Source organism: Ceratotherium simum, chromosome 8 (genome assembly GCF_057802395.1).
Source record: "Ceratotherium simum simum isolate JZ-2026a chromosome 8, ASM5780239v1, whole genome shotgun sequence".
Classification (NCBI taxonomy): domain Eukaryota; kingdom Metazoa; phylum Chordata; class Mammalia; order Perissodactyla; family Rhinocerotidae; genus Ceratotherium; species Ceratotherium simum.
Genome location: NC_141907.1, coordinates 57461947 through 57477709, shown reverse-complemented (window position 1 = coordinate 57477709; position 15763 = coordinate 57461947). Strand labels below are relative to the sequence as shown.

The window sequence follows — 15763 nt, the reverse complement described above, 5'->3', positions numbered from 1 at the left end:
CTCTCCCCCAAATCTAGAGTGTTTCTTTCCACCAATTCAGACCAACTCTACTTCAGAAATTCTTGTCAGAGAAGTAGGCTGACACTCTGTCAGTGCTCCTCTGTATATAGTGCTGTAGTAAGTGCTAAATGGCCATACCAGAACAATATGCTTTGTGATTAATTTATTATAGAAAAAGGTGGAGGAGCTCTCTCCTATTTAAAGCTAATCTTTGTGTCTGAACTTTGATGCCTATCCTCTTTCAGCTTTCTAGGAACCCACACATCAATTATGTCTATTTTCTTCTGGTTACTCAGTTAAATCCTTATCAACTGAATCCTTTCCCAACATCATTTCACTATGCTCTATTCTGACCCCATTTAATCCAAACGAAGCAAAACAAAACCCACTTTTGACCTATACTTCCTTTACTGCCTTATCCCTTTTTTCACCTACAAAATCAAAACTTATTTTGCACTTCTATCTCCGTTTCCTCACCTCTGCTTTATTCTAGCCTCTGCTATCACTACCCCAAATAATTGTGGATAAGGTGACTGAAGCCTTCCCACAGCACTGAATCCCAAGACATTTTTTCCTGTTCTCATTTTGCTTGATGAGTAAGTACTGATCCTAGTAAGGACTTGACACTGTGGAATACTCCCTACTTCCTTCCAGAAGCACTGTTGGCTTTCCTTCATGTGCTCTTAACTCCCTTGCTTCTCCTTCTTGGTCTCCTTGCAAGTTCATTTTCCTCTACAGGGCATTCAATGTTGTAGTCCCTCAAGACTTGTTTCTAGGCCTTCTTCTCTTCTCACTCTAAACTTGGTCCTAGCAATCTCAACCAAACCAGCAGCTTCATTTATCCTGACAACTCCCAAGAGAATATTTCTAGGATAGACTTCTCTGGCTTAACACAAAATGGGGTTGATTTGCTTCCAACGTATCTATTTTGGATTCTAAACTTTCCAAGGAATGAAAAGTCATCCCCATCCACCCCTCCCAACTCCAAATAACAATAAGATAACAGAAAACACTGTCCCTCTGTCTAATCTAAGCCTCGAATCCTGTTGATTCTACCTCCTAAAAAATCTCTCATATTTTCCTTCTTCTCTTTATCTCCATTGTCACCATCCTAGTCAAAGTCTCTCCACGGGGCTGGCCTGGTAGTGTGGTAGTTAAGTGCACGCACTCTGCTTCAGTGGCCCAGGGTTCACAGGTTTGGATCCCAGGCACGCACCGACGCACCACTTGTCAAGCCATGCTGTGGCAGTGTCCCATATAAAGTAGAGGAAGATGGGCACGGATGTTAGCCCAGGGCCCATCTTCCTCAGCAAAAAAGAGGAGGATTGGCATTGGATGTTAGCCCAGGGCCCATCTTCCTCAGCAAAAAAGAGGAGGATTGGCATCGGATGTTAGCTCAGGGCTACTCTTCCTCACCGAAAGAAAAGATTAAAAAAAAAAAGTCTCTCGATGTAAATTTTTTGTCCAAGAGTCTTTTTATTTCCATAATAAAAGTTTAACTAGCACTAAAGAGGGCTATAGTTATTTATTTTAATAATATTTATTAACACAACTTTTAAAACCTGGTATTCCTATAAGTCATTAGTTTCAATTTACAAAACTTGCTATTCTCTATATAATCTAGACATATATAAATCTAACCATGACTTTGATATTTAGTCCGTAAGCCTATTATATCCTTGAATGCACACGGCATACATAGCACAGTGCCTGAAACACAAAAAGCACTTAATAAATGTTAGATGAATAAATAATTGTTAAAAGTGAAATTAGTTTCTTTTCTCCCTTATATTCTCCCAACTTTCTCTAAGTAAAAATTAAAGTTTTCCATTTTAATACTTAGGCATTACTCCTTATCATAATCTGCAAGGTTTCAGTCTATGTATTTAGGTTTCTAATCCATTCAGATTTACACATTATGAATGATGGCTTTGGCTATTAGCAAGGAAAGAGTAAATATGGGCAGAATCCCCAACATGTCCACAAATTGTGATTTATAGTGATAATATGTTATGACAGGCTAATCTATTTTCCTTCTTGAAAGGGAGATTTAAGAAAAAAGAAATCTCTAGGATTCCTAAATCTTGCAGATGAGGAAGTCCCTTTCTCTATGATACTCCAGGTCCACAAAGCCAAGCCAATCAGATTTTTTCCCTGTTCTTTGCTTTTTTTGGTGGGGAAGGATTTTCTGTGAAATACTGAACTTTCCTTTCCCTAAAAGTAGGCCAGAGTAAACAACTCAAACTTTAAACGCAATAATTTTGAATACTTCAAAACAACTAGTCTGAATGTCATGGTGTTTTTTTCCTTCTTTTAAGTCCTTATCAGTTTAAGATGAATACTGAAAGGGTGATTGCCATGATTTTGGGGGTTTGCTTTAAAATATTCCAGCAAAGAAAAAAATGTTTGGGGGTGGTGGTGATGGCAATAGATGAAATAAGATTGAAAAATGCTGATAATTTCTGAAATTCTGTAAGGTCATTATACTTTTGAGATTTTCCACAATGAAAAGTTTAAAAATTTTAGTTTTTTAAAATTTTTTACTCAGAACTCCCTTTTGCCTATAAATCTGAGACGCATCCTGGCCACGGGAGAAGGAAAACTGCAAAACCAGTCCTTTTGAAACCTCTGCCTCCCCACTCGCGAACACACTAACTCATTAGGGAAGGCGTTATCTTTGTCCTACACACTATCAGCATATACTAAGTGCCCATATATTTCATTTTAAAACAAACTGCACATATTTCAAGCTTGCGGGGTACTAAACCTCCCCCGATATTATCCCAATCTCTTTATAACCAGAGTATCACAATTCCTTCCGGAAACAGCCCCTCTGCCCCTCCCGTCCCGCGTTTCGGGGGACGGTGCGGGGCGTCAGTAGACCGGCGTTCCAGATCTCCCCCGTAGAGCGGGAAGGCCCTCGCCTCGTCCTCTCCGGGCCTCAGTTTCCACCTAGGGCAAGAACACCGGGAGGTCGTACCGGGCCGCGCCGCCCCTCCCGGCCCGCAGGCAGCCCCGCCCCGAGGGTGGAGACCGGGCGGAGCAGCGCGCTCTCCTCCGCCTCCTCCCGACTCACCACCGCCCCCAGTGTCGCCGGCGCATGTGCCCAGCACCCCCTCCCCGGCCCTGGATTCCACTTCCTCTCCGCTCGCGCTGCAGCAGCAGCCGCCTCCAGGCCCTGCGCCGCCTCCGGAGTCCATGGCCGGGACGCGCTGGGTGCTCGGGGCGCTGCTCCGGGGCTGCGGCTGCAACTGCAGCAGCTGCCGGCGCACCGGTGCCGCCTGCCTGCCCCTCTGCTCGGCCGCCGGCTCCTTCCCCTCGGGCGTCTCGGGCCGTCGCCGCCTGCTGCTGCTGCTCGGGGCCGCCGCCTCTCAGACGCGGGGCCTCCAGACCGGGCTTGCGCCCGCCGGGAGACTGGCAGGGCCTCCCCCCGCAGCCACCTCCGCCGCTGCCGCGGCCGCCGCCTCTTACCCGGCCCTGCGCGCCCCTCTGTTGCCGCAGTCGCTGGCGGCGGCCGCCGGCCCGGCGCGGGGCTACAGCCAGGTACGTGGGCGCCGCGAGGAGCCGCGCGCGGGACCCTGCCGCGGCCACGCGCACGCGCCCCCGCGCCCCTCCGCCTGCGCCTCGCGTGCGCGCCCGGGGATCCGCGGCACACGCCGCACACCCGCCCCCGCCCGCCCAGTCCTCCTATTGGGCCCCGCAACAAGGGACGCTCTCCCAGCTCTCGGGTTTGCTCCTTGTTTTGTTCTCCTGTCGAGTCTCTGGTCGGTTGGGCAGTGTAAGTGTGGCTGGGGGTGATTGTTGAGGCCTTGTGTCCCGCCGGCCCATGGTAGGTTTTGTGAGGCTGCTGACACCACCCCCCCGCATCCCTGTCGCTCTCCGCCCGCTGGTTGTGAAGTTGGGAGGCCCGACCCCGCGGATGGTGGGGAGTTTCCGTGCAGCCAGAGCACTAGGCCTGGGCGGCCTGGCGCGCCTCGCGGCCGGTGGATGGGAAGGTGCACGCACACAGTTGCGTGGGCTGGGCTTGTGGGGACGGAGATTCGTCCCCAGCGCTCCGCTCTACGTCGTGTCCCTGGGGAAAGGCGGGCTGCCCCAGTTTACTGAAGGTCACCTCTGCACCTCCGCTTCCTCTGACAAAAGGTCCTTTAGGACCATAGGTTGCTGTCGACCGGGAAGACGTTTGGAGACTGTGATGTTGGGGGAGGGGGCGTCTAGGGCTGAGGCCAAGATTGGGGGACCCGGGAGTGGGCCTAGTGTTTTTTTTTTTTTTTTTAAGTCAGTGTGTGCTTTAAGAATCAGATTGCGAATATTTTGTGCCTAGTAGGAAGCTTTCTTTTCTGCTTGTTACGTGGCATCTGGGAAATGTCAGCACACTCTTTGACCACCCGACTCCTGATGCCTTGGGTCATATTTATCTTAATTCAATTTTTGTTTCTCCTTGAATTTAAGGAACCTAGGAGGCTAATCAGTATGGCTGCTCTCTGCCAGTGGCCGAGCTAATTGATTTGAATCCTGGCCCAATACTTTCTGCTGCCCTTTGATGTAAAAGCTTGTGGGGCTTATGGAATTCTGGGAAAATGGGGAGTGTTGTTTTTATTAAAAACACAAACTATCTCTAATAAGTGTTTGCGAGGGGGCTACTCTCTTTTCTTGAATATTTTTTTTCTCTGAAATTGATTATGATGGTATCTGTTGAGCCTCTACTAGTGTTACACACTGTGCTTACGTTTATCATCGAATCTCTAAAATTCCATGTGAGTCTTCATGAAAATGATGGGAACATACAAAGGAGTGAAGTCTCTCTCTCTTTAGCCCAGTGGAGTGCAAGCCACTTGATTTAAAGCCTGAGTTGGCTTCCCATGTTGATAATTGTAATGCTTGTTGCGTTCTGATTAAATATGTATTAGACCTCTGCTAGAGGTTTATATTTATCATTGACTCCTTGAAATTAGACATAGGTCTTCAGGTAAATAGTGGGATGGTACAAAGAAATCTCTTTCCTTAGCCCAGCAGAGTGCAAGTCTTAAAACGTGAGTTGTCTTCCCTGGTTATGGTTGTAGCGCTTGTTGGAATCTTATTAAATTCCAGTTTTTGCTTAGTCTTGTAAAATAGAGTTTTTTAGGTATGTCTCAGGATCCTATTACCTCACGTTGCTGCTATTGCCTTTTATGATCTTTCCCTTATGCAGTTGGGCTGACATAACCAGTTAATGGATGAATCTTTCCTAGCTTCCTGCTGTCTTGTTGATTTACCCACTCCTAAATGTCTTTTATTAACTCCCCTTTGCCTGCCAGGTTAAGGACACACACTGAGCTTAACTCTCAAGTCCCTCTGCTGTGCGGTTCGGAGTTCCCTTTGCCAGCTCATCTTCTTTGGCTCCTAATTTTACCCTACAGCTTAGCCAAATGGGATTATTGCTGTTTTGCAAATGGGCTTTTGTTCACGCTACTTCTTCCCCTCACCTCTCAAACTGGAATGCCCTGTCCTTTATATATTGATGTCAGAATTCTAGCCTTACTTCAAGGCCCATCTCATATCATGTCTTAATTCTTCTGTTAGTGCTCTGTTTTGAATTCCTATACTAGCTTGTATCTTAATTATAGCACTTAAAGCATCTTGTCTTGTATGCTTGTCTTAGTCCAGATGGTTAAGCTTTTCGAGATGAGGGCCTAATATGGCCCACTCTAATTAGGAGACACTCACATATTTGTCAAATTGAAGGGACCTCTCTTGTCTTGCCTTAACTAAAAAACTATTATTAGGTGTAATTTGGGACTGATGGGTTTAAAAACAAGCCCTGAATTAAATTTATGTCCTGCCAAACTTTTAGGATATACCTGCTTGTTGCTTTGGGATGTACAGTTTAAGCCAAAACAGGGTGAGTTAGGTTTGTGAAATTTACTTCTTGCCTCTGAAATAGTAACTTCCCCTAAGAATAACATCCAGAGCGTTACTTTGTAGAAATAAACATTTTCTAAGTAGGTCGTCAAAGAGATATTTTTACTGTCTTCATTTCTCTTGGAAGGAGTCTAAAACGACCTACCTGGAAGACCTTCCACCTCTCCCTGAGTATGAAGTGGCTCCGTCCAAGTTAGGGCAGGAAGTGGATGATGTTTATCTCATTCGAGCTCAAGGTTTACCGTGGTCGTGCACTGTAGAAGATGTGCTTCACTTTTTCTCAGGTATAGTTTATGTATGTTTTAAATATGTAATTTTGTCTGAGTAGAAGGTAGTGCCACAAACTCCAAGTTAAGCCATGCTGTAGACATCTTATTTGATGCTTGGGAATTGTCTTATTCTTGCTGGTTACCTGTGCATACCAAGTGCACCATGTGTACCATTTGTGATATATACCTGGTTTAAAAACTTTGAATGCAACAAAAAAATTAACGTTAAAACTACATGGTATGAAAGCAGTTTCTCTGAAGTTTCAATATATACGTATCAAAAAGCCAAACTTGTTAGTGGAAATATGTTAGTGAGAATATAGGCTAAGAGTAGCTCTTTATGAATACATACGTTTAGAATACAAGATCACTTGATATCAAGTAGTATAGTTCCCTTAACATGTTTGGAAGGTTTACACATCTGTGGTTAGTTTTTAAGTTTCTGTATCTGGCTATGATTTTTAATTTTCCTCTTAAGAGGCTTTTAGAAGATGCTACCTTAAATGTTGTAATACGATGTAAAAATGTATTAAGTACCTTAGTGTGCATAACATTGTATGGGTCAAGCATTTTATAAAGCCACTTATGTCTTCAGCTTGCTCCCATTATAAGAAGTATGCACTATAGGGATGCCTTTCCTTGGTAATGAAAAGGGGGAAAAGTTAAATTATGGTAGCAAAATTATTCTTATAGGCAATATTTTAGATTTCTTATGATTATGATTGTAACAAAAGACACTTATGCATAAACCTAACCATATTTAAATTCCTCAAGTGATTTGAAACTGATTGTAGAAGCATCGGGAAGGATATAATACATTTTGTGTTGTCTAGTTTGATTTGCCATTTAATGATCAGGAGATCATAAGCTTATGTGCTAAGGTTTGCTTCTGTTTTTCACGTGGAACATTTTAGAGACTACCACCTTGTTAGTGTTTGGATGGCTTCAATTGATGGGGGCTTGTGTAAGGAACATGACAGGCATTTTGGTTCCTGCTTTGTTGTTGGAAGATTGCATTCTAGTGACTTGTATAATTGAGCTAAAAGTTTGATTTCTGGTTTTAATTGATTTTACTCACATACTTTTAGACTGCAGAATCCGCAATGGTGAGAATGGAATACACTTCCTCTTAAATAGAGATGGGAAGCGAAGAGGTGATGCCTTAATTGAAATGGAGTCAGAGCAGGATGTGCAAAAAGCCTTAGAAAAGCACCGCATGTACATGGGGCAGCGGTACGTGGAAGGTATGTGAAGGCACGTTCTGGCTTTTCCGGATCATTACATTAGACTTTTATACTTTCCAAGGCAGTTTCATTTGATCCTTAACAGTAGTGAAGTAGTTAGATATTATGAATACACCCTTTTACAGGGTGTGAAAATGAAGCACAGAGATAATCTCAGTTTCTTATCTATAAAATGAGGCTGTTGACCAAGTTTACCTCACAAGTTGTGATGTTTAAGTGAGTTACACCTGGCACATAGTAAATGTTCAATAAATGTCTTTCGTTATTTTCTGCAGAAAAGTACATAAGGATTAAATATGCTAGTTTTTAAATTCTTGGATAACCCAAGTGTGATTTTTTTTAAAAATGGCTTGTTTGTTATGTAAGTTTTGCATATCTTTTGTGCTTTTTCTTTGTAGTATATGAGATAAATAATGAAGATGTGGATGCCTTAATGAAGAGCCTGCAGGTCAAATCTTCACCTGTGGTAAATGATGGCGTGGTCCGTTTGAGAGGCCTTCCTTATAGTTGCAATGAGAAAGACATTGTAGACTTCTTTGAAGGTGCTTTTCAGTTATATCATGTTTGGGGCCTCATATGTTTTTTTCTCCATTGTTGTCTTCTATATCTTAGGTGACGCTTTTCCTAGGTAACTACATGTAGTTATGTTAGGATCTTTAGGGGAGAACTTGTCGCTCGGATTTCCAATATTATAGATTATATAAATGTTTTGACCTATCACACTGATCTTTGGGGGACATCAGATTTCAGAATGATTTCATGTGGGTTTATTTTACTGTTGAGGAAGATATCCTCTCATAAGAGTGGCTGTATTTGTCTAAGACAATAGCAATTATATGATTGAAAAGCATTATCATCTAATTCTTAGCTGTAAAATATGCACCATTAGTAGCGATGTTAGTCTAAGTCTCTGTTTCCCCTACTATATAATTAATGGCAAAAAAAGAGAGAGTTGTGTGTTTTAGATGGACTGCTTGGATTCTAAACATTCTGGAAATATAGATGTGTAGGTGTTACTAGCTTTTGGCTGCATAATAATTTTGTTCCCGTCAGGCATGTATCCAGCTTTCAGACTGGCAAAACAGCTCCCAAATTTTACTAACGAAATAAAAAAAATTACTAGTATGTGAGTGAATGTGTTAATTTTAAGGATAAAAAAGCTCCTGTTAGCAGCACTAATTTATAATAATTTTTTGGTATCCTAGGACTGAATATAGTAGACATTACTTTTGTCATGGACTACAGAGGGAGAAGAAAAACAGGAGAAGCCTATGTGCAGTTTGAAGAACCAGAAATGGCCAACCAAGCCCTGTTGAAACACAGGGAAGAGATCGGTAACCGGTGAGTGAAACAGATACTAAGGATGCGGAAGTATCAGGCATTGGGTCATTTTAATGAATACACTGTAATATGACTGTACGTAAAATTATCTAAACACAGAAAAGTAGAATAGTTTGAGCTGTCAAATGCCCATCACTTAGATTAACAAATTATTAACATTTGTTATATTTGCTGCATCTGTTTTCTCACTATGCATCTTTAAAAAACATTTTGTTCCATGATCCCAATATTATCACATCTAACAAAATTAGCAATAATTTATTATCTAATGCCACTCCAAAATCACTTTTTCCCAATTATACCAAAAATGTCTTTTTACAGTTTTTTTTTTTTTTTTGGGTACCAGAATCTAGAGATGGTCCACACATTGCATTTGATTGTTATGTCTCCAGTTCTCTTAAATTAGAGAAAGTCCTCTCCTTTATTTTTTTATTCCCTCCTCCTTTTTACATGCAATTCACTTGTGAAGGAATTGGGTCAGTTGTCCTGTACAGCGTCTCATGTTCTGTGTTTATCTTATTACTTCCTCATAGTGTCATTTAACTTGTTGCTTTGTATTCTCTATTATTTCCTGAAAACTGGAAGGTAGAGCTAAAGTCTTGAATTGGTTCAGGTTAACATTTTATATGGATACTTTATAGGTGATGCTGTATACTGCATATCACATCCCATGAGGATGCACATAGAGGTGGGTGGGTTCATTTGTGTTTTAACTTTAACTTTGGAGGAGTGGAGTACTCAAGTGTCACTTTTAAGTTACTGTTTTGCTGCTTTCTGGCCTTTTTACTCGATTCCTTTAAAGTTTAAAATAAACGAAAAGTCATCCCAAAGCCATTTTATTTCAGGATCTACTTATAGAATTAGTTCAAAGGTCTTTATTAAATTTTTTTTGATGAAAAATGTATATGCAGAGCACTGCCCTTTCCCCATTTTCTTTCAACACTCTTCATATTTTCTTATAATGTATCTTGGAACACATCAGTGTTATGTTTTTATGTGGGACGTTGAAGCAGTTGTGCACATCTTCAATAAATTAAGAAGTGGTGCCCATCTAATCTTTATAGGTCTGTAAATACAAATTTTTACAGTGCAACCTCAATAGCCTAATTTGGAAAAGCAGTGTTGAGAAAAAGAAAACTGAGGGCCAGCCCCGTGGCTTAGCGGTTAAGTGTGCGCACTCTGCTGCTGGCGGCCCCGGTTCGGATCCCGGGCGCGCACCGACGCACCGCTTCTCCGGCCATGCTGAGGCCACGTCCCACATACAGCAACTAGAAGGATGTGCAACTATGACATACAAGTGTCTGCTGGGGCTTTGGGGGAAAAAAATAAATAAATAAAATTATAAAAAAAAAAAAAAAAAAAGAAAACTGGTTCCAGAAGCTTGGATTTAATAAATAGTCCCACTGCCAAGCAGGTAGCAAGTCAGAATTGACATTTAGTTAATGAATTCTCATTAGCCTCTTAGCAAAGTTCTGGGGGAGTTAGCTCCTCATATACTGTGACTTTTAATATTTTATACAGATATGATTAATTTTCACAGAATTGAATTGAGGCTTCAAGAGATTGTTAACCAACTGTAAAAAACAAAACAGAACCCTTCTTGCCAGATCAATTCTTTTCATACACACAATTAACCTTAGCTTAGTTGTCCTTATGAAGCAAAACAGGGTAGAAAATATCGTTAACGATTATCTTGGGGCGAGGAAGAGATTAAATCAGTGACCTGTTCTGTTGAGAGTACTTTTTCATGGGTAATATCTATATCCATTCTTACTTTTTCCCCCACCTGTTATCTTTGGACACCTGTGTTTCATAAGTGGTTGGAAATATTATATATGCATGTTTTATTTTAAATGAGTTCAATATAAAGTTACTTTGCACCATTTGTGCCTGTTCACCTTTGCTTTGACATAGATATATAGAGATATTTCCAAGCAGAAGGAATGAAGTGCGAACACATGTTGGTTCTCACAAGGGGAAAAAAATTGCATCTTCTCCTACTGCTAAGTATATAACTGAGCCAGAAGTGGTCTTTGAAGAACAGGAAGTAAATGAGGATATTCAGCCCATGACAGCTTTTGAAAGTGAGAAGGAACTAGGTAAGGACCTGCCTCTTGTTGAGAATCATTGGGTCTATCTTGTATGTTTTCATATTTGTTAAAATATTTTTTTATGACCATATCATATGAAATTGTAACATTGTAAGACAAGGGAATTGACTTAAAGATTTCATATGTCTTTGAGTGTAGTATGTACTTTGAATATATGCAGAAGGGCTTAATTATTTTGTAAGGGTTTTTTTAATTTAATCATTTTTGTAGATTCTATATCAAAAGATGGGTGGCACAAATATAAAGGAAGTAAAATGTCAGCATTTAAACTAAGGTGGGAAAAGATGTGGGTAGAGAGTAGGAATGTTGACTAAAGTAAGGAGTTTTGTTTGCCTCTGTATTTAAGTATTCCTTCGATTCCTAATCCCAAAGCAACATTTGGAATCTTTGAAGTTTGAGAAATCCTTTTTGAACTGGTGCCCTGGGATTATCTTGTTACCATATTTATTCTTTTTTTTTAGTGCCTTTAACCCAGAAAATTTCTCTTGCCTTTATTTTTTTCGTTCATAATTATTTTTCCTTTTCTCTGTTTTTACAGAAAGATATATTCTTTTGTAATCTCGTAATGGTTTGAGGCACTAAATCCTTATGGGTGTTCAGGTGATATTTGTTAGGTGGCAGAAATTTCAGATCATTTTGACTTTTAAAATTAAAGCCCTGGGCTGGCCCTGTGGCTTGGTGGTTAAGTGCGTGCACTGCGATGCTGGCAGCCCGGGTTTGGATCCCGGGTGCGCATCGAGGCACCACTTCTCCGTTCATCCTGAGGCCGAGTCCCACATGCAGCAACTAGAAGGATGTGCAGCTACGACACACAACTATCCACTGGGGCTTTGGGGGGAAAAAATAAAATAAATAAAATCTTTAAAATTAAAGCCCTTCTTCCTTACTGTTTCAAGAGGAATTGAGAATTTTGACATGTATGTCATACCTAATTATAAGCTGTTAATAACTCTTGAAGCTTTTATGTTCTTGACAGTGCTTTTTGTTCCGCTTCTCAGAATTGCCTAAGGAGATGTCAGAAAAGCTTCCAGAGACTGTTGATTTTGGAACTACGTCTTCACTACATTTTGTCCACATGAGAGGATTGCCTTTCCAAGCCAATGCCCAAGATATTATAAACGTGTGTGGCAGTAAGATACCAATCTCAATAGGTTTGAACAAAAGTTCTAACGTTGAACTTCTATTAATTGGGGGAAGGTAGAGAAGAAAATACAGTATTTCTGGAGTATCTTTGGACAGTAAGATGGCATCTCCATGGTTGTGGTGGCTTGTTTTATTTTCTTTAGCTAAAAGTGGGTTTTATTACATTTTGAGGTCAAATGTATAATGGATAAGAGGATTTTATAGATGCAAAATGACATGGTGTGGGTTTAGTAGTCAAAGTAGAAAGTTTGGTTGTTCTCTGAATTGGTTCAGCCCATTCATTTTTGAGTTGAGGAAACTGAGACTCAGAGGGAGTTTGTCACAGAGTGGTTATATGCTTCAAGAATCCAGAACTCCTAAATGCCCAGAGCTTTCATTAGACCTTGTAGCCTTCTTGCATCAGGATTCTGTAATTTTTGAGAAAAAAGAATTTTAAGGATATTTTTATTTTAAAATAGATACTATATGAAATGAAAAGATAAAACAACAAAGCCGTTATTGACTTCATGAACTTGAGGATATATACTTAAGGTAGATGCAAGCTTAGAGTCTTCAGTAGGTAGTGGGGCCTCAGAATTGTCTTCATTATTTCAAAAAGCCTAATAGGAATCATATTTTTACCCAAATGAAGGTTGCACAGTCTCATTAAAGCATTACATTGTGTTGTTTTGCTTTGGAATGATAACTACTCAGTGTGGTAGCTCTATGTAGTGCTTATAAGAAACTGATTATCAGGTACATGTCTGATTAAAAAATGATAAAAATGAATTATTTAAAAATGAATTATTAAGAAATGAAGTGTATGTGATAGTCTTTAGAAACAGAGAAGGATGTGTGTGGGAGAAATAATAAAAGTGGTCCTTGTTGGTATAAAGAAATGTTTGAGAACTATTGGTATAGTATTTATAGTTTAAGTTCTCTGTGAACAGATATTTGAAATGTAACTCTGAGTTCTAAGAAAATCAGAAAAGCCAGAAAAGATGATAGATGTGTAACTACTTTGTTGCTTAAAGAGATTCCCTAAAAACAGATTTATCAGATGTATGAATCAAAGTCTAAAAGAAAAATGCAGAACCACCAGGCTTCTAGAAATGGGCCTAGTACCATTCTGTTTCTTTTGGCTTCCTTTGTTCGTTGTTTAGTTTTTTGCTCCACTGAAGCCTGTTAGAATCACCATGGAATACAGTTCCAGTGGGAAGGCCACTGGAGAAGCTGATGTGCACTTCGATACCCATGAGGATGCTGTTGCAGCCATGCTCAAGGATCGGTCCCATGTTCGTAAGTGCTGCCCATGGTTTTCGTTGTCATTTTTGATGTCTTATCTTTGCTTACAAATGCCTTTCTCTCTTTTAGAGTTTGCCTAGAATTTTTCCATGGGAAAATTGTACTCTATTAATACTATTAAATGTAAAAAGGACAAAACACTATATTATAATGAAAAGCGTTTATTTGCTAGTTATCCTGAATATTTCTCTCCAGAGTTAGGTAGGATTGTTTGTTTGTTTTTAATTAGGGAAAGGAATGGGCAAAGAATTTGAGTTTCTATCTGAACTACCAGAAAAATGGCTACAATATTATTTCTGCCTTTTCATCTTTTTAAAGTGTATCTTTTTTTTTGTCATTCTCAGACCATAGGTATATTGAATTGTTCCTGAATTCGTGTCCAAAAGGAAAATAAGACTTCCAGGGACTCCAGATAATAAGGTAAATTTAAAAGGTTCAGTTGTGGAAATTATTTTCAATTGATAAATTAATCATTAACTCACTAATTTGTAATATGGTGGAAACCATTCTCTTTTTAATAAAGATCAAACTGATCGTGATAATTGAAGCATCAGTATAAGGAATGAAATTCTCCTGGGAAATAGAATGTGTTATGATTGTATAGTGCCTTTGAGTCTTTTTCCCATATAGAATCTTTTGGCTTCATTCCCAACATGCATCGTGCTGTGTGCCTAAAAATAGTTTTTCACCTTTTTGTAGCTATAAATTATAATACACTAAAAATGTGCCTCACATTAGCTTTTCTTCCCATAAAGTTTAAACACATTTCCTCAGTTCTAAGATATTAAGATGTTTAGGATAATAGATATGAAACCCGGGCATATCAGCAATATACACACTGAATGTACTGCTGTTTCTTTTCCTGAAATGGTGTTATGAGAACGGTTGTCCTAGGAAGTACATGATTTCATAGAGTTAACTTACCTGTGACAAATCTAAATATATCTTGGTGTCCTTTCCCTTGACTAAATGTCATGTGGTGTCTTTTTCCCTCCTTAAAATCTTTTAATGTACTGTAATCATTTTTCTGCATGTAGTGGTGCATTCCTTTGAGACATTTAACTGTAATGATTTCTTGAAAACACATGGGGCATTTCTTTACTATAGTTGTCATAGGCTATTTTTGGATATAAAGTCCTACAATCTTGTGATGTTAAATATTTATACTAGCTAAAATCTATGAAAATATATTCTGTGCTCAACTCTGAAAATCTATCTTCCTACTAGGCTGCAAACACTAATGCTTAACTATTTAATTTTCTTCACTTTAACTTAATTGATTTGTCAGATAACTTGTACTAAATCAGAAAGAAAAAAATCACTGATTTTGTAATTTTAAGTGGTATGGGAATATGTGCAGTGCTTTTGAGTAAATGTGCAACATTTTTCGTTTTGTTTTCAGGACGAAGCAAGAAGCATTTCATTTGCACACCTTTCTTGGACATGGGATATAAAGTTCCAGTTTTTTAGCAGCAACTGCTAGAAAAAGGATTTTGGAGTTTGGGCTTAATCGGTTATAAGAGAAATTCCACAGTGGACTGTTTAGAAAGAAAAAGGAAAGATTCAGTTTGGGATTATGAAATAAAACCACAAATTTAAATTTTTGTTTAAACTGTCTAGGATCTGATTTAAAAATCTGGTCTTTATTTTATTTGATTAAACAGTATGTTTTCATATGGGATATGTTACCCATTGTAAAGACTACGTGTTTTTATTTAGCACTGTCCGTTAAAATCTTTCTCCCATTTTAAAAATGATCCGTTTGAGCTTTTGTCTTTTGCCTGTGAATTGAGAGCTCTGATGTAAAACTTCTCATGAAATAAAAACTGATTTATTTTAACCAAATACTCACCAAAGCAAGGAAAGGTTTCAGACCTTTAAACCATTATGGTTTGGCAGAATAGTTTTAATTTTAGGTGTCTTTGATTACTTAGATAGGAGTAGGAATTAAAAAAGAATCAAAACAAAAAATACCACAGGGTAGCGAGTGTCGATGACAACAATTTGGCAGTTTTATGTCTTTAGAAATGTTTTGCCTTTCCAAGCCTTGTGCTAAAGGCATTAACACCTAGTTCCTGTATACTTGAGGGAATTTTAGTCTCAAAAGTCATCTGGACACCCCCCCTTTTTGTGGTTTTGGGTAAACCTTAAGGGTGTTTGTTAATCTCAAAACTGTGAAGTGACATATCAGAACAGTCGCGACTGGTAAGGACATTGATGGCTTCACTTGAATTTAAACCAGCTCTAGATAGGGAAAAATTTGTCTCCTCATTTGCTTTTTCAGTGGGGTAGCACATCCCATATTTTAGAACAAGTAGGGGGTGCCTTGCTTAAATAAAAATAGCATTTAATGTATAATTGTGTGAAAGGTTTATGGATAAAGCTGTACTAATGTCACATTGTGGCAGTACCTTCTGCTTTAATATTAAACAGCTTGTTATTTAAATATTGGATCAAAATGGCTGGCTTCAAA

The 15763-nt window shown here is 39.4% G+C and overlaps 1 protein-coding gene across 1 annotated transcript; it reads left to right on the top strand.

Annotated features, from left to right (window-relative positions):
• The first annotated feature begins 3147 nt into the window (after window positions 1–3147).
• On the top strand, window positions 3148–14971 carry GRSF1 (G-rich RNA sequence binding factor 1). Its single transcript, XM_087434412.1, has 10 exons — window positions 3148–3543; window positions 6026–6182; window positions 7256–7411; window positions 7810–7953; window positions 8617–8752; window positions 10667–10851; window positions 11862–11983; window positions 13149–13284; window positions 13635–13710; window positions 14693–14971. The coding sequence occupies exons 1-9, from the start codon at window positions 3199–3201 to the stop codon at window positions 13682–13684; spliced, it is 1431 nt and encodes a 476-aa protein (XP_087290538.1). The 5' UTR covers window positions 3148–3198; the 3' UTR covers window positions 13685–13710; window positions 14693–14971.
• The last annotated feature ends 792 nt before the right edge of the window (window positions 14972–15763 follow it).